The sequence below is a fragment of the Nerophis lumbriciformis genome, linkage group LG39, assembly GCF_033978685.3.
Source record: "Nerophis lumbriciformis linkage group LG39, RoL_Nlum_v2.1, whole genome shotgun sequence".
Classification (NCBI taxonomy): Eukaryota; Metazoa; Chordata; class Actinopteri; order Syngnathiformes; family Syngnathidae; genus Nerophis; species Nerophis lumbriciformis.
In genome coordinates, this window is record NC_084586.2 from 612145 (window position 1) to 630965 (window position 18821).

General features: G+C 40.6%; 1 protein-coding gene and 1 pseudogene across 2 annotated transcripts; both read right to left on the minus strand.

Annotated features, from left to right (window-relative positions):
- Nucleotides 1-611: 611 nt before the first annotated feature.
- On the minus strand, nucleotides 612-3197 carry LOC133577829 (leucine-rich repeat, immunoglobulin-like domain and transmembrane domain-containing protein 2; annotated as a pseudogene).
- Nucleotides 3198-3346: 149 nt separating this feature from the next.
- Nucleotides 3347-6973, minus strand: lrit1b (leucine-rich repeat, immunoglobulin-like and transmembrane domains 1b). 2 transcript variants are annotated; one of them, XM_061932023.1, is made up of 4 exons: nucleotides 6736-6973; nucleotides 5815-6275; nucleotides 5389-5694; nucleotides 3353-5254 (listed from the first exon to the last, which is right to left on the minus strand). In XM_061932023.1, exons 1-4 carry the CDS (start codon nucleotides 6855-6857, stop codon nucleotides 4191-4193), a joined length of 1953 nt encoding a protein of 650 aa, XP_061788007.1. In that variant the 5' UTR covers nucleotides 6858-6973; the 3' UTR covers nucleotides 3353-4190. The 2 variants fall into 2 exon arrangements, with proteins under 2 accessions (XP_061788006.1, XP_061788007.1); XM_061932022.1 differs by having other exon boundaries at nucleotides 3347-5254; nucleotides 5389-6275.
- Nucleotides 6974-18821: the final 11848 nt, after the last annotated feature.

Below are 18821 nucleotides of genomic sequence, written 5' to 3' on the forward strand. Positions count from 1 at the left end.
AAAATGCTAACGTGCTAGTTCAAGATGTTAGCATGCTAATGTTACTACGGACTGTTGCCAATTACAGGCCGCAGATGCAGTGTATTACATAGTAAAGGTTTATGCAAATCATTGATTTAATTTTCATTGAAATATTTAGGATTTTAAAACAACAAATAGCCATCCCCATCCATTTTCTACCGTTTGTCCCTTACGGGGTCGCTGGAGCCTATCTCAGCTGCATTCGGGCAGAAGGCAGGGTACACCCTGGACAAATATAAACAATTTAATTCAGAAAGTGATGCAACAACTGAATACTAAATTTCAGACTTTTTAAATTTTAATTCAGAGCACAAAAGGTGTTAAAAAATATCTAAAATAAACATGTGTATATATATTTTAATTTTTTTCTTGACCAATCAATGTGCAGTCCAGTGCAGTGGGAGCTGTCATAAATGGAAATATCATGTCCTGCTGACAAGGGTTCAAGAGAAAATCACTCTAATCTGCTTAGCAGTGTATGGATAAATGCAGGGGAATATAGCGCTTATGTAACAAATCCTTTGAGTGATTGTGCTATAAAAAATAAAAAAAATAAAAATGCCTCAGCATTTGTCTTTGACTGTCTCTTTTTAATCTGGTATGACACATGATTATTCGCAACACAATTCAAAATACAATAAAATAAATTAAAAGATGATAAATAAGCTTAGTATCAAAATAAGAGCATATATAAAATACATCTCAAACAAAATCCTTCCGAACATTATAATGACAAAAAAATTATATTATTTCTTATAATAAAGAAAAAAAGGCAGTTGAGTTTATTACATTAGTACAGACAGGCTGCACTTCCTCCTTTGAATTTGTCTTCAGACTTGTGTTTCTTTTTGGCTTTTTTTTTGAGCGTCTTTGCACAGGACTTCATCGCTGGCTGCCTGCAGGCTGTCAAAGGTGCCCTGACGCTCGGCCACCTGCAAGTTCCCCTCGTGCGACAGCCTGCCCCGCCTCTTCCAAATGTCCATGCAGCGCTCCACACAGCTGAAGCGGGCCTCTGTGGTGCAGGCGTACATCCCGGCCGGCACCGCCAGCACTATGGTGCACACTACAACTATGATGTGGATCAGATGCTCCCTCTGCTCCATCTCCCTGATGTCACTTCCAGTCACAAAGACTATGCATTGACCCTCACACGACATATAGTTCTTAAGGGTAACGCACACCTCGTATTTGGTAAGCAAATCGCTGACAGAGTATCTGTTGATGCCCGGTCCGATGTCGATAGTCTCCTTTTTTGTGAGTTGTACTTCCCAAAGTGGATGGTGAACCAGGCTTCTGCTGGGTTTTGCAGTGGCGGCGCTCCACTCCAGGCTGATGCCGTAAACGGTCTGCTTGGCAATGCGGATGCCAATGTAGGCGTTGTCTGCGGGAGAGAGAAGTTGTTGGCTGTGCAGGTATAGAGTCCTCCATCTGCAAGGTGCAGAGGGGATGACCAGGGTGGAGTTAACAGTCTCCTCATCAATGGGTGTCTCAGCTACATGAAGAAAGTGGAGCTAGATTATGCACGTTTATAGATGTGGTAGTAACTGTAGCTCTGTTGAAGTCATTGGGCTGCACTATGGATGAGCACTATCTCCTAAGGTCCCCAAACCCTTAAATTCCAGTTTATGTGAATAATTTGCATATTCTTTACATACCTACATGGGCTTTCTACATGGACCCTGTGGCTTCCTTTGTTCATTTTCAAGGTACTGATTTCAATTTGAGATTTGGTCAAGAGGCCTGGTCGCACAGTTTTTCCAAGGACTGGTTATATTGTATGAAGAACCCTATCCTGGAGTGTTACACAATGGTAAACTTGTATAATGTTGCAGTGTTTACAAAGCTGACGTAGCTATTGTCTTCAACGCAAGGGTTGAGTTGGGTTGATAATACCACTTGCAGGTTTGAGTGCTCCGACAGCAGATTCTAATGGATGACGGTATGAAAAAAAATCTTACCAGTAAATCCTCTTATAATCTTCTGACTGTACATCCACTTAATAGTCTGGCCCGGCCTGGCCTTGACTAAGCATGAGAGCGTTGTGTTAGCTCCAAGAGGCAGGCTGATATAAGTCTCGGGGGCAGAGGCCATCGGCTTCGTGCATGTTTTCAAATCGATCTCATGGAAAAACTTGTCCACTTTGGAGGCAGGCCTTAGCATGTCAAATAAGAGTTCATCAGAATGATAGGAGGGCCGACCACTCGGATGAATTCCACGAAGCCTTTGAGGCGGCAGTCGCACAGCCAAGGGTTATTGTGCAGCGCCAAGACCACATTGGTGACTGAGCCCTCCTTTGCCCAAACACTCTACTTTCTGGTAAAGAGGTCAGTTCATGAATACATCTTTTGATATAACAGTAAGCTGGTTGAAGGATAAATCTAAGTAGGTCAGTGAAGGTAAGTGTCTCAGAGCGTGTTCTGGCAGGACGTCTAGACGATTGTGCTTCAGGTCCAGAATCTTCAGTTTCGGTGTGTCTTTAAACGCAGTCCACGGTACGGAAGTCAGCTTGTTGCCCTGCAGCCGCAACTCCGCCAGCCCCTCCAAGCTTTTCATGTTCATCAAGGTAATGTCGTTGAAATTGAGCCACAAAAACACCACAGCACTGACTTTGGAGAAAGATCCCTGAGGTAGCTCGGTCAAGTGGCAGTTTTCCACACTGATCTTTATAAAAGCCTGTGGAATGTCCTCTGGAATTTTTCTCAAAGAGGTTTCCATGCATAACAGAGACCTAGAACAAGTAGATATGGTTAGATGAGAATGGAAGATGAGAAGTAAAACTGACAAACTAGTGAGTCACTAAACTAAAGCAGACTTACCTACCCAGGGTCTCATCAGCGCAGTTGCATCCCATCAGACAAGTCGACGATCCACGAGTAACAAGATAAAAAACAAAAACCATACATAACGAGGTGCAAAAGGCGTCCATGTTCTTGGACGAGCATGTGAAACAGGCCTGTTGGGTGCAAGATACGCCACAGTCTATGTGGACCAAAGCCTATTAGTTTAATCTTTGTTGACGTAACGCCCAAAGCGGCAGGTGACATGTGAGACGCAATCAGGTGTATTTTTGTTTCAGAAGCCGCCACTTCAACACATACCAGGATTGAACTGTTGCATTGTGTTGGGGTTCTTCAAATAAGTGAATTGTAACAAGGCCGACAGGAGGCCAAAGCCCATCAGGTTTAGTGGTGGAGAGAGAAGGGAGGGCTGCCAAGGGGGGACAGATGTCTGGAGGGGAGTGTAATCTGTCCTCAATAATCTGTGACATCGCTCGTATTGCAAGTTGTTCAATCAGCAATCAGTTGCAGTCTCCTTTTGATATTTATTCCACTTACCTTGATTCCCTGTACTTTTATGAGTTGCAGTTTCTTGTGGATGGTATGACAGTACCTTCCCTCTTAAAACGAGACATTGCATCTTTTTTTTGTGTCTTACTCCCAACAGTTACCTTGGAGATCAACAATTATCCCTCAGGTAAACTTTAGTGGTGAATGAACATTGAGGAACAGCAATAGACTTCTACTGCACCTTTAATTTGTACACTCTAAATAAAAAATCCAATATGCATGGCTATATCATCAAACAAAAACTTTGTGTGACTTTTTCCCATGATGCAACTTACCATGGCTACTTCCGGAGTAAAACTAATTTACCTTGAGCTTGATCCCTTGACACCTGTGGTCCTCAGACATAACAAACAGGCAAGTATCAAGTAAATTAAAAAACATTTATTTACAACGCATAGTATATAGTTGCATCAGTTAACAACATATTTACAGTACATATTAGAAAACGCATGAGTTGTAAGTTGAGTGGACGGTAAACCTGGCACATCATAACGACAAACAAAATAGACTAACAGTCGCTGGTCTTTCTAAATAAAATATCTTCATGTGAGGGGTTTTACACAGTGTGGAAGTTACATGGTCGATAACATATGGGTTGTAACTTGTTATAGTTGCAACGTGCAATGTGATACATCAAAACACATTTGTACACCGCATGTAAATAACCCTTTCACTGTGTAGAGATTCCATTTTTTGCTGACCAATATGCCATAAATTTTTTTCCACAAGGCTTTAATTTCATCCAATCCTCAACAAAGGATCAGTCTTCACTACTCCAATCTCAAAGTGCATCCTTCAGAAGGTTCAGGCAAACGTCGGGTTCTAGCAGAAGTACTCATTCGGTGGCCCCTCAGTCCTGGTTATGGCCTCCGAGTCAACGCTAGACCTGGCAGAGAGCAGCCGATTGGACTCATCAGGGTTTAGCCGGGCCAGATACTCGCCTTCTATTCCTTTACCTTTAGCCCCAGGTCCCAGAGTCTCAAATGTGACATAAGAGTCCTGCATTTCCTTGGATTCCCTGCCCAGGAGTTTTTGGCAGCGCTTCTTGATGGCGCCGCAGCACACAATGAGAGTGAGGGGCACGGCAATGACGCAGGCCACTGTTATAACCACCACATTGATGAGCTTTTGGGTGCCGCTCGCGCTGGCCGCCTCATCCGTTGAGAAGATTACACACTGTTCCTTTTTCGGGATCAGACCTTTGACGCAAACGCAAGCAATGTACTTTGTTTTTGGCACCAGACCGTCGATGGTGATACGGTTTTTGCCTGCAGCTACGTTGATCCGGCGCATGTCCCTTTCGCCAAACACGGCGTACAGGATGCTGAACTCTGTAGTGTTTGTCGCTGTTGGGGCTCTCCAGTTCAACGAGACGGTGTGGTCGGTATCCCCGATCACCTTCACAGAACGCACAATCCTTTTCTCCGGAGCTTGTAAGGACGAGGCGTTGGCTATCATGTTACCCAGAGAGCCCTGCTCCATCTTATGAGGGTCAGATGCTTTGCCTTGTCCTCGAGAGCCATCAGAAACGCTGTAGCTCTCTACCTCAAACTTCCCAGAGACACCTTTGCCATTGAGGGGTTGAATGATGGGCTTGCCTGGTGAGGACGTTGGGGGAGGCACATACCTGGCAATCAGTTTCTCCTGGTATGCAGCCCTCCCAACACCGCCAGATTTTTTCCCTCTGGTTCTCTTAGCGACCGCCCCGCCGCCACCCCCTGCTTCTTCAGACCGAAATGAGTCTGTAATCACCAGTGAGATGATGGCGTCTGCTGTTCCCACAAAGTTAGCTGCTTTGCACACATACTTTCCCGAATCCCGGTATGAGACAGCAGGCACGCTCAAAATGGACCAAATGATTCCCTCCTTTGAGATCTCTTGCTGAACTGAAAATAAAGAAAAAGTTGGCGGGGTTAAGCAGATTGGCATACAGAGAATAGCTTTAATCCTGTTGACACTCATGCAGAAATAAATGCCATTCTAATCTTAGCACCACTGGATTTGGTTCAGGAGAACTTACTAGTGCCGTTGATTTTCTTGCCGTCGGCGCGACTCCAGGACAGTTCGGGGATGGGTACACCGACTGTGCCACAGCGAAGCAGCACATTGTTGCCCAATGAGCTACGGACGCGTGCTACGGCTGTGTGCACTCGAGGGCCCTGGCACCTCTGCAGTGCAGCTTCGGTGAAGAAAACCCCAGATAGACTCTCAGGGTCTGCACATCGCAACCTGGGGTCTATTAGAGCCACAGATGACCTTGGAGACTTCTGAAACTGGACCAGATCGTAGAGCCGGCAGTCGCACAACCACGGGTTGTCGTGGAGACCTGAAACGCAAGTGTAAAACCTTGTTGCATGAAAGCCGTTATAACCACACACAACTAGTGTAATTAGACCAATCCTCCCAGGTGGTGTCCAGAGGTAAATATGGCAGCTAGAAGCCTCACCAAGAATGAATTTAGAGGAGTCTGCATCTTGAGATGGTTTCACGCTCAGCCACAGCGAGAGGACGTCCGCAGGGACAGTTGTGAGACTGTTGCTGGATAAATCCAAGTAGGTGATGTTCTTAATGTACACAGTGGCCTCGGCAGGGATGCTGGAGATCTTGTTGTTGTGCAGGTCGAGCAGCCTCAGGTTAGGCATGTCCTTCAGAGACTCCCACGGGAACGAGGTGAGAGAGTTCCCGTCCAGCCTCAGCTCGTCCAAATTGGTAAGACCCCGGAAACTGTCCACACTGAGCAAACTAAGGGAGTTGAAAGACATCCACAAGAACTCCATGCTGCCGAGGTAACGGAAGTTGTCACTAGAAATCCTTGAGATCGTAGTCTTCTCGATGCGTAGCTTGGATGTGTCGGCGGGGAAGTTCGTCGGAATGACGCTGATCTCAGGATCATTGCAAAGTACACTTCTGTCGGAAATAAAAGGCAACTGTTTAAATATTCAATTTTAACTGCAAAGAAAATATGTAGTGTACATGACTGATTGTTAGCAGGAGTGCATAAAACCTTGAAGAAAACATTTTCTGTGTTATAAACATTACAAAATACATAATTTCCCCCTATTGTCTCTAAATGTTAAAAGGTGCTGCTGATCAAAATTAGGATTGTACGATATTAATAACATTCTATCTTAGCCAGCATGCAGATTTAAAAGATTATATTTGAAATAAATAGTTCTACAAAAGTAGTGGCCCATTGTCCTGTAACAAGCAAAGCAGATTAAAGAGCAACTCCAGGTTAATCCTCCACTACTGAATTGAAGACGCAGCAATTGACAGTCAATTTAGCACGAGATCCAAAAAATGATTCATGAATAATAATAATAATAATAATAAGCAAAAAGAAGAACTTGTAAACAATCATATTTACCTTGCTTTGGATCCATCGCTCAGTTTGTGGTAGAAGCAGCTGCACTGTACAGGACAAGAAGTGCTCATGAGCGGGAAAAGAACCAAAGCCAAGCAAAAAGCACAAAAAAAATGTGGAGGCATTTCGGCTCTTGCAAGCTCCTAAATGCTACTACTTCTACTCAACTACTAAAAAAAGTTATTGTTTAATTAAGGGGACGTGAGATGCATGGCGGTGCCTGGCAGGCTCTCAGCTCCATTCTGCTCCGCCTGCAGTGAATCCTCAGATAAAAAGGATGCACAGGATTAGAGGGGAAGCAGGAGGGAGGAGGAGGACTTTACTTTGGGTTTATTTTCATTCACACGATTAGAGCAGTGCTTCCTAGAAGCTGATAGGCTGCACACTTGTCACTTTCCTTCCCCTTCCAGTGTTGCCAATTAAATAGACTGCAACACAACTGGAGGTTACCGGAGTTCACAGTAAAGCAAAGTATTTAAGAAATAAATGAGTAATGAAAGGATTTTAGTTGAAGAATTGTATTTTATGTCACCACCATTTTGTCATAAACTGGCCAATTTTGTAAAACATCATGATTTAACCATAAACAAAAACAAATACAAATAAAATGTCCTGCTGGGATGTGTGGGTTTTAGTTAGTGCCAAATCACCACTGGGTGGCAGCAAAGTGACAATTAGAGGCTGTGATTATTGTTGCTTTTTTTTTTTAATTATTGTAGTTCATTAAATGTTTTATTTACTTTATCAATAAATATATAATATAATATATCAATAATACATTGTGACAGAATATCCTACTTTAAATTCAAAATTGGTAATTAAAACTTTAATTAATATTATTATTTATCTTTCATTCCTGATTGCTTGAGAAGAATCACATTATTCTTGTGCATATCTTTTTTTCAAACAATTATCAATATCATTATTTTAAGACGCTGTGGTCTTTCTACTGTTACCTAATGGGAGGTACAAGGATGATAACAGACAGTGGACTTTTATAACTTATTATACACATTTGAGTAGAAAGACAAAATAATTTATCATGCTGCACTTACTCTACAATTGAGCTAACTCCACGTAATAAAGACAAATCAAATTTATTAATGCCATTATTAGTCCCACAAGCTGATAAATCAAAGCAAGGGCTGTGGCAGCAATTTGCCCTGCTGGGGGACTTGGAAAGTGAGGAAGAAGTGTCGGCCATCATGCTGAATAGCGGCCTTTATTTGTGATGAGGTCAATGCAAGGCTCTGGCGTACAGTAGGTTTATATTCGTTTCCCCCTCACCAAATGGTTAGTAAGGAAAGTCATAAGTAATATGTTTACACAGTAGTCAAAGAAAAAACTGTATTTAGTTTAGATAATAATGAGTCATCTATTGGAATATTGGATCCATTATTTAAATTTGTTTTGACTACTAAAAGAACCTAAAATATGACTTCTTTTATCTTTGTGGAAAATATTGGACACAATGTGTTGTCAAGCTTATGAGATGCGATGATAGTGTAAGCAACTGTGACACTATTGTTCATTTTTGAAATGTTTTTATTTTTTATAAATGGCTGTGATGATAATGTCAATGAGGGATTTCTAATCACTGCTTTGTTGGAATTCTTATTAATATTGATACTGTTGTTGATATCATTCATTTTTGTTTGACTACTTTTGGATTGTTTTGTGTCATGTTTGTGTGTCTTCTCAATTGCTCTGTTGATTGCTATTCTGAATGTTGCTGAGCCGGGTTTGGTTTTGGAATTGGAATTGTATTATTATGGTATTTATTGTGTATTATTTTGTTGGATTGATTGGTAAAAATTAAATTAAATCAATTTTAAAAGAAAATGTGTTATAGAGGAGCATTCGGTCAAAGGAATCTTGTTATCTCAACACATTTAAAGTCTGATTCGTCATGTTTGACTGACCCATTTAGTGCCAACATCACAGGTGCAGCGTGAAACAAAGAACAAATCCTTTAATCCATTCATCTCCGTGTCTTTAAAATACATGTGTGTCTTTCTCCTCTCTATTTCATATCTGATATGGAAACTCCTGACACATCTTTGTTGCATACACGATAAGTGACATAAGTCGCTCCGGAATATACGTCGCACCCACGGCCAAACTATGAAAAAAACGTTGACTTATAGTCCGAAAAATACGGTAATAAAACAAGAACATAAAAAGCACACATTGGACTGCAAATACGGGGCATTTGTAAAAGTGAGCACAATGTGTCTCTCTTCTCCACTAATAGGACAACGAGACGTCCATCAGGACGTGTCATTAATTAATTCGTTGAGGAGTTGGGGTTAATCTGTGGTAGGCCTGGGCGATAAAATCAATTTGACCAACATTCCAAAGGCCATAATCAACAACATGCACTGCAAAAAGTCAGTGTTCAAAAATAGGAAAAAATAAATAAAAAATTAGGGGTATTTTATTTGAACTAAGCAAAATTATCTGCCAATAGAACAAGAACATTTGGCTTGTCAAGACTTTCCAAAACGAGTAAAATTAGCTAACCTCAATGAACCCAAAAATACCTTAAAATAAGTATATTCTCACTAATAACAACTGTACTACTATATGAGTACGCATTTTCTATTGTTTCATTGAAAATAAAACAGCAAAGTCCATTTGGCTGTCATCTGTTTAGATATGAGACACAATTGTGTCAAAGTCATGATTTTTTTTTTACATGCTTGAAATAAGAAATTATTACTTTAAAAAAGTAGTTTTATACTTGTGAGTGTTGATGACACAGCTTTGCAACAGTTGATATTCTAGTTTCAAGCATGTTTTACTCAATACAGGTCATCAAATCTCAGCAACAAGCTGTAATATCTTACTGAGATCATTTAGGACCAAAACCCTTAAAACAAGTAAAACACTCTTAACATAAAATCTGCTTAGTGAGAACAATTATCTTATCAGACAGAAAATAAGCAAATATTACCCTTATTTGAGATATTTAATATTACTTGGATTTCAGTTTTTGCAGTGTGATCAACTCTATGCGGAGATGTGTTGCACTGCGTGAGGCAAATGGCGGTCTCACCAGACACTGACTACTTTTCTGACTCCCCCAGACCTCCAATGAAGCAAATCTGCACATTTCAGAGTGGCCTTTTATTGTGGGCAGCCTAAGGCACACCTGTGCAATAAGTATGTTGTTTCAATAGCAACTTGATTCGCCACACCTGTGAGGTGGGATGAATTATCTTGGCAAAGAAGAAATGCTCACCAACACAGGTTTAGACAGACTAGGGAACAATATTTGAGGGGAATAGGATATTTTGTGTGTATAGGAAAAGCTTTACATCTTTGAGTTCAACTCATGAAAAATGGGAGAAAAAACAAAAGTTTATGTTTTTGTTCAGTATACAGTAGATCGCCCGGTAAATTGAGAGCTTTGCCTTCCGGCTCAGCTTCTTCGTCACTATGACAGATTGATACAGCGCCGATCCGCCTGTCAATCTCACGATCCACTCTTCCCTCACTCGTGAAGAAGACTACGAGGTACTTGAACACAGTCGTGTGCTAATCCAGTTGGCATGCAACTCTGCATTTCTATGTACCTTTTTAACCTCAAAACTTTTAAAAAGGTATTTTTCTGCAAATTATTGCCATTTCTAGGCTTTGTTCTGTAACCAGTTTCTCCTAGATCATGGATGTCAAACATTAGGTTCAAGCCGAACAGGTTCAATCCGGCCCGCCAGATGAGTCTGCTAAGTGTAAAATTGAGCTGCATTTTTAAATTAAAGATACTGCTGTTCTAAAAGAGTCCATTGGATGTCACAATAGGAATTCTGTTAGGCAAGCAAATAGTTTATATCGGGGCGAGCAAGTATACCAAGCAAAAGGTACATGGTAAAGCGACTCTTCCCCCGCGACCCAACGTAAAACAAACAGAAGTAAAATAAACAATTGGTAACCTCACTTAAAATGCTGCTTGAGACACTGCACATTGATATAGTCCTGTGAAAACTATTTTCAAATTTAAAGAAAGTCAACAACGGAAATGACAAATGAGATAGTTGATACATGGAAGCATTTTTATTTATGCTTTATTTTGTTTTTGTTCCATCCTAGATGGTCTGTGACTTAAAGTTTAATTGGTTTGTAGATACACTGAGATGAAGCCTAAGTTCATTGTGTTCTTCATGGTGTTTTTGAAACGGCACCAATTTTTTTCCTCCGAATTTTTTACTTTTTGTCAAGAGGATTATCTGTGATATGTACATTTTCAGAATGTCCTCGTTCTATTTTGGGCCAAAGTAAAACAAAGAAAACAGTCTGAAGTTGTCGTAGTTGTATTTTTAAGTTATTATGCCATGATTTTACCCATCCGGCCCACGTTGGAATAGATTTCCTCCATGCGGTCCCTGAGCTAAAATGAGCTTCAGTCTAAGCCTTGGCCCCTGGAGAGAGGGGTCCAGACTGAGGCCAAGGGAAAAAAAAAACCTCCATCCATCCATTTTCTACCGCTTGTCCCTTTCGGGGGTCGCAGTGGGTGCTGGAGCCTATCCTAGCTGCATTCACCACCGCATCGCAGGGCCAACACAGATAGACATATCACAAATCATTCTCTTCACAAAACACTTCAAGTTAGTGGAACATTTTAAGGAAAAGATTGGTGCAGTTGTAAAAACGCCATGAACACAATGAACTTAGACTTACATCTCAGTGTATCTACAAAGCAATTCAACTTTAGGCACCCGCCCACCTAGGATTGTACAAAAAACTAAACAAAGCATAAATAAAAACTCTTGTATGTATCAACTACACTGAAAAAAGTGACTTTTTGGTGCTGTAAACTCTATTAGAGTAACTGTCATAATTTATACCTAATATTTTTAACATTCAGTAAGAACTAGAGTTTTTTAAGTAAAATTAAACATTTCATTAACGTAATACATGAATTATGGGGGAAGAGTAAGTTTTACTTATGTTTCCTCATACTATTTAAATGTTTAATTGTTGTACGTACATAAACCTAAAAATATTAAATAAACTTTACTCTGAAAATCTAGTGTTTTGAAACGCATGCACGACGACGCATGCGCACAGCACAACAGGCTCCGGCCGTTAGGATCTCTTCACAGAGCACTGCAAGGTGTATTGTAGCGCCAGCAAGTCATCCCACAGGTAAGTTATTACGTTCTGTTTTAAATTTGTGATAATATACGTCTGCATGTAGTTTGACGCAAGATATGTAACTGCTCATAAGTTAATTAAGTTAAGTTAAGTAAGTAAGTTCAGTAAAAAAATTAGCATAACGCTACATTGGTCCGTGCTGGCCTGTAGTGGGAGGGCTACAGTTTTTCCTGATAAAAACTAAAGTTAACTAAATAAAGTTAGGATATTAAAAAACCACCAACCTAACGGTATAACTTTTATCAACTGACGTCAACATAGTAGAACATGGTATTGTTCTCTGTAAAACTTTTGGCGGCGACACTGAAGTAACGTTAACGTTAGTGAATTACTGTTAATGTGCTTTGGGAATGAGGGCAATACTGCTGAATGTTTGGGAGAAATGCCCAAGAATAGGTTTTTAAAACACACATTTACTGTCAGAAGCGCCAGAGGTCTTTGAGAGCATCAGCTTGCGATTACAAAGAGACTTCGCTGGCAGTTTTCTTTCCTTTCCTTTTTTTTGACAAGAAGCTAGCTATCGGTGTGAAGCCCACAGCAACATGTTTTTGTAATTCAATGAAAGAATGGATTGTTCATTACAACTTCTACTCGCAAATAAATCTGTCATGTGTTAAATGTTTTATTTAGCTAGACAAAACAAAATGTTCATTAATGTTTATGATGTAGTTTATTTCTTATTGAAATATTTTTCCATCAACAGGAAGCAAATCAGAACAGAACATTATTCTCATAATTCAGGCAAGTAGAAAATAATGTATGCATTATATTGCTTTGTTATTTTCCCTTATTCATCCATCATAATGTAATATTAAAATTGTGGCTGAATATTTTAGACCATTGTTTTAATACCACAAATTGTGTCTCTTCATTTTCAGGGTGCCCTTTGGAGGAGCCAGTGGACTTTGTGCAAGGGAGGTGCCGTGGGGATCAAGATGAGGCCGCTCCTGGACAGACTGAGTCAGGTGTGCTTGTTTTGCTTGTTCATACAGTATGTTTTACAGGGAGCTGGACCTACTTTTTTTCTCACTCACAGACACATACAGTATACACATACAGGACAAGCCTCACACTTGGTAGATTCCATGCCCTTGCACGCTCTGGGTCCATGCACTTAAAACACGAGCAAATATATGCACTTGTGTTTTCACTTGACAGTTCATTGTGTATGTATAATGGTTATGTTCATGTTCTTAATCTGTTCACAGAAACAGAGCATTGAGATGAGGCGTGAAACCTTATACTGTACCTTGGCGAGAAGGAAGAGGAACTTTTTGAAGACTGCTTGGTATAGCATTATTTTAATCATTTAAAAATATTGTTTAATGACACAGGTTAATTTAATGTTAAAGTTAAGAGGAAAGCAGACAAAGGAACATATATTCTTGTGTTCATTCTTCCCTGATAATGAAGTCACTTTGACTGATTCATGCAGTTCTATTATTTGTTTCTCAATAACATTCTTCTTTTTTGTTGTAAATTGTATGCAGGAGGACAGCCGGAGTGATGTCAGTAACCACATCCTCAAAATACTCGTCGTCCACGGTGCTGATGAGGATCCAGTTGATGTCTCCATCCTTGTGGAAGGCCATGAGATTTTGCCAGGGTGCAACAGTACTGCGAAAGCTTGCTCACTGCTCATGGGACTGATTTATGCCCTGAACTTGGCATACCCTCCCACTTTGCGCTACACTTTTGAAGTCTTCCAAAAACTCATGCTGTAGCTGGATGGATTCAAACTGTCCCCACAAGTAAACACCTTGAAGTTGAAGCTGCTTTCCTAAATGCATGTCATGATTTTGTCATCCTAGAGGAGGAAATTGACATCATTTATGGACCCTTGTTGAGGACGTAGCATCATGCATGGACTCTTGTGAAGAAATGCCAAGAATTAGCACTGAGTTCCAGTTCATCTTGGTTTACTAGTGGGTTGCCTGTCATAAATGTTTTTCATTTTTTTGTCAAATAAGGTATCTGTTAATGACAGTAAAGATTGTATCCTTCAACAAGAATGGTTAGACACCTTAAGCTGTTTATTTTTAGTTGATTTTATTTCATTAATGTTTTAATTGCATACTTAAAAGTGCACTAGTCAGAGGACTGGTTTAAATGTTGAAATTGCACTTTTTCAGTGTAGTTTGTAAGATTTTAATTGCATATTTGAGAAGTGACTGTTACCAGATCTATGTTGGATTTGGTGTATAATGTGTAATACTGTGTATTTGTTGTTTACCAGTCATACCAACCTTTGGATATTTTCTTTAAAAAATATACTATTACTACTATTTACTTTGAATACCTTTTGCTGGAGATACATCTTTAATTTACTGTTAGTACAAATTCTAATGCAGTACAATATGATGCACTTTTACTATTAACGCAGTACTTGTACAGTACATTCTGTTTTCCCCTCCATTTAAATAGGGGTATACATAATCCATACACCACTGCTCAAAGTTTAAGAGGCGGTTTCTGTCCTGACCCTCTCCCAGAAGTTGTTGAGTATTATATTTCTGCAATGAATGTAGAAACTCTGTTTCAGAGGGTTGTAAGATTGAACTAAAAAGAAACTGTTTAATTGCATTGTAATTTAGTTGTGTGATATGTGATACATATACGGTATATTAAATGCATAGAGTATTGGTTAAATTTATTTGGTAACATTTATCAAAAGAAAACTGGCAATGATTACCTAATTTTAGTGAGTAATGTAAAGTAATGCAACCAAGTAAATTAAAATGTCAAGCACAAGAAAATAATTAAAATCTACTGAATTACTTCATAACAGCAAATACTACAGATATATAAAATTTACTTAAAATTTTGAGTAAAATGATGTTCCTGCCGATGAAAAACAAGTAGACTTTACTTAATTTGTTTAAATAAATATAACTTAAAACTTGGATGTAATTAAGTAACTGTTACTTAATATCTTCACAACTGTTATGTTATATGGTAAGTAGAATTTACTTGATACTGGCAAGTGAGTGTTACTTGATATTGCAGCATTAAATTTTACTTAAATCATTTGCGTGCAAATACTTACAATAATTTTTTTAAGTAAATCTTATGAGTTATTTTTTTCAGTGTACCTAATTTGTCATTTCCACATATGAATCCTGTACTAAGTAAACAAACCATAGAAACTGAGGTAGAAACTGTTCAAGAGGGTTGAGTTACTACCTGCCTTTGAGGTATCACTGTGTATCGATAAAAAAAATTACATCTGTGCATTGTGTGAACTATTTCAACAAACCAAAAATAAAAACTTAAAGGCCTACTGAAATACGATTTTCTTATTTAAACGGGGATAGCAGGTCCATTCTATGTGTCATACTTGATCATTTGGCGATATTGCCATATTTTTGCTGAAAGGATTTAGTAGAGAACATCGACGATAAAATTCGCAACTTTTGGTCGCTGATAAAAAAGCCTTGCCTGTACCGGAAGTAGCAGACGAGTAGCGTGACGTCACAGGTTGTGGAGCTCCTCACATCTGCACATTGTTTACAATCATGACCACCAGCAGCGAGAGCGATTCAGACCGAGAAAGCGACGACGATTTCCCCATTAATTTGAGCGAGGATGAAAGATTGGTGGATGAGGAAAGTGAGAGTGAAGGACTAGAGGGCAGTGGGAGCGATTCAGATAGGGAAGATGCTGTGAGAGGCGGGTGGGACCTGATATTCAGCTGGGAATGACTAAAACAGTAAATAAACACAAGACATATATATACTCTATTAGCCACAACACAACCAGGCTTATATTTAATATGCCACAAATTAATCCTGCATAACAAACACCTCCCCCCTCCCGTCCATATAACCCGCCAATACAACTCAAACACCTGCACAACACACTCAATCCCACAGCCCAAAGTACCGTTCACCTCTCCAAAGTTCATACAGCACATATATTTCCCCAAAGTCCCCAAAGTTACGTACGTGACATGCACATAGCGGCACGCACGTACGGGCAAGCGATCAAATGTTTGGAATCCGCAGCTGCATGCGTACTCACGGTACCGCGTCTGCGTATCCAACTCAAAGTCCTCCTGGTAAGAGTCTCTGTTGTCCCAATTCTCCACAGGCCAATGGTAAAGCTTGACTGTCATCTTCCGGTAATGTAAACAATTAAACACCGGCTGTGTTATCCGGCACACCAGTCAAGGGGTGCATTCTACGGCGGGGGTGCGTTATCCGGCACAACACCTGCCGCAATACACCGCTTCCCACCTACAGCTTTCTTCTTTGCTGTCTCCATTGTTCATTGAACAAATTGCAAAAGATTCACCAACACAGATGTCCAGAATACTGTGGAATTTTGCGATGAAAACAGACGACTTAATAGCTGGCCACCATGCTGTCCCAAAATGTCCTCTACAATCCGTGACGTCACGCGCTGACGTCATCATACCGAGACGTTTTCAGCAGGATATTTCGCGCAAAATGTAAAATTGCACTTTAGTAAGCTAACCTGGCCGTATTGGCATGTGTTGCAATGTTAAGATTTCATCATTGATGTATAAACTATCAGACTGCGTGGTCGGTAGTAGTGGCTTTCAGTAGGCCTTTAAGACTGACACTATATATCACACACTGTTCACTTTATTTAAATTTGCACAGAAGACAATACATTTCACAGACCAATATTAAGGTGCAGTGTCTCATGTAGCATTTTAAGCGGGGTTACCAATTGTTTATTTCACTCCTGTTTGTTTTACGTTGGGTTGAGGAGGAGGAGTCACAGCCCCGCTTTACCGTGTACCTCTTGCTTGGTATACTTGCTCTCCCCGGTATAAACTATTGCTATTGCGACATCCAGTTGACACATTTAGAACAGCAGTTTCTTTCATTAAAAAAATGCAGCTCAATTTTACACTTAGCAAACTCATCTCGCGGGCTGGATTGAACCTGTTCGCGGGCCTGATCCGGGCCACGGGCCGCAGGTTTGACATCCCTGATATACATCATCTCAAATCCCTGACGTATCAATATTTTGATTTGAGAATTTACATAATTAAGATCTGGTATTGGCAATAGCGATGTTTCAGTATCGATCTGCACGTCAGTAATAATCAAATGCATAGGATATTGTGTAAGAATATTATTCACTGTTTGAACCGGACCTCCAAGGTCAAACATAACTGTGATCATCCATCGATCCATTCTCTACCGCTTGTCCCTTTCGGGGGTGCGGGGGGTGCTGGAGCCTATTTTAGCTGCATTGGGGGTACACCCTGGACAAGTCGCCTCCTCATCGTACGTGGGGAAAAAAAATATTCAGTCGAAGCCTGGGCCCCTGGAGAGGGGGTCCAGACTGAGGCCAAAGAAGAAGAAAAACCCTCATACTCATAGCCATAGCACACATAAACATGTGTGTAAGACACTCGCTGGAATAGAAAGACAATATAACATACATCCATAAACGTGGATGCATATGCAAAAGCGCAATATATTTACCTGTACAGTAATCTATTTATTTATATCGGCACTCTATTGCTCTTTTATCCTGCAATACAACGAGCTAATGCAACGAAATTTCGTTCTCATCTGTACTGTAAAGTTCAAATTTGAATGACAATAAAAGAAAGTCTAAGTCTAAGAGGGAAACATCAAACATCAAAGAACGCAAAGGACATTAAAAATACATTAAAAGAGCAGAGCTGATGCAACCGGCCATTTCCACATATAGCTACAAAAAAATTAAAAAATTAAAAAATTTAAAAAACAAATAATAAAAAAACATATACACTGTGGTGGCCTCTGCGTGTTCCACGCCATCGTGGAACACATATCCCCAGACGCATGTCTTTGGAGGTGGGAGGAAGCTGGAGTAACTGTGATCATCCATCCATTTTCTACCGCTTGTCCCGTTCGGGGTCGCGGGGGGGTCGCTGGAGCCTATCTCAGCTGCATTCGGGCGAAAGGCGGGGAAAGCCACACAGTCACGGGGAGAACGTGCAAACTCCACACAGAAAGATCCCGAGCCCAGGACCTTCATGTTGTGAGGCACACGCACTAACCCCTGTCATACCGTGCTGCCCAACTGTAACCATGTGGCCCTCAATTAAAACGAGCTCGCCAGCCCTGATCTATAGGATAACATAGGAGCTTAACTTTTTCCATTGAACCATTAAGCTTTCAAAGAAAAAAGTAACTTTTTCCTCCAAGTACATTATAAACCTGTATCTTGTTTACTTTTACGCAACCTGTGGTTTTACTTGTGGGTTCCCTCCGGGTACTCCGGCTTCCTCCCACCTCAAAAAACATGCACCTGGGGATAGATTGATTGGTAACACTAAATTGGCCCTAGTGTGTGAATCCATCCATCCATTTTCTACCGCTTGTCCCGTTCGGGGTCGCTGGAGCCTATCTCAGCTGCATTCGGGCAAAAGGCGGGAAACCCACACAAGTCACGGGGAGAACGTGCAAAGTCCACACAGAAAGATCCCAAGCCCAGGATCGAACCCAGGACCCTCATAGTGTGAGGCACACGCACTAACCCCTGTTCCACCGTGCTGCCCAACTGTGACCATGTGGCCCTCAATTAAAACGAGCTCGCCGGCCCTAATCTATAGGATAACATAGGAGTTTAACTTTTTCCATTGAACTATGAAGCTTTCAAAGAAAAAGTAACTTTTTCCCTCCAAGTACATTATAAACCTGTATCTTGTTTACTTTTACGTGACCTGTGGTTTTACTTGTACTTGACTGCTTGGGTTCCTCCCACCTCCATGAATTGATTAACGTGGACCCCGACTTAAACAAGTTCAAAAACTTATTCGGGTGTCACCTTTTAGTGGTCAATTGTACGGAATATGTACTGTACTGTGCAATCTGTTTATAGAACAAACATAGATAATTACTGCGATGAGGTGGCGACTTGTCCAGGGTGTACCCCGCCTTCCGCCCGATTGTAGCTGAGATAGG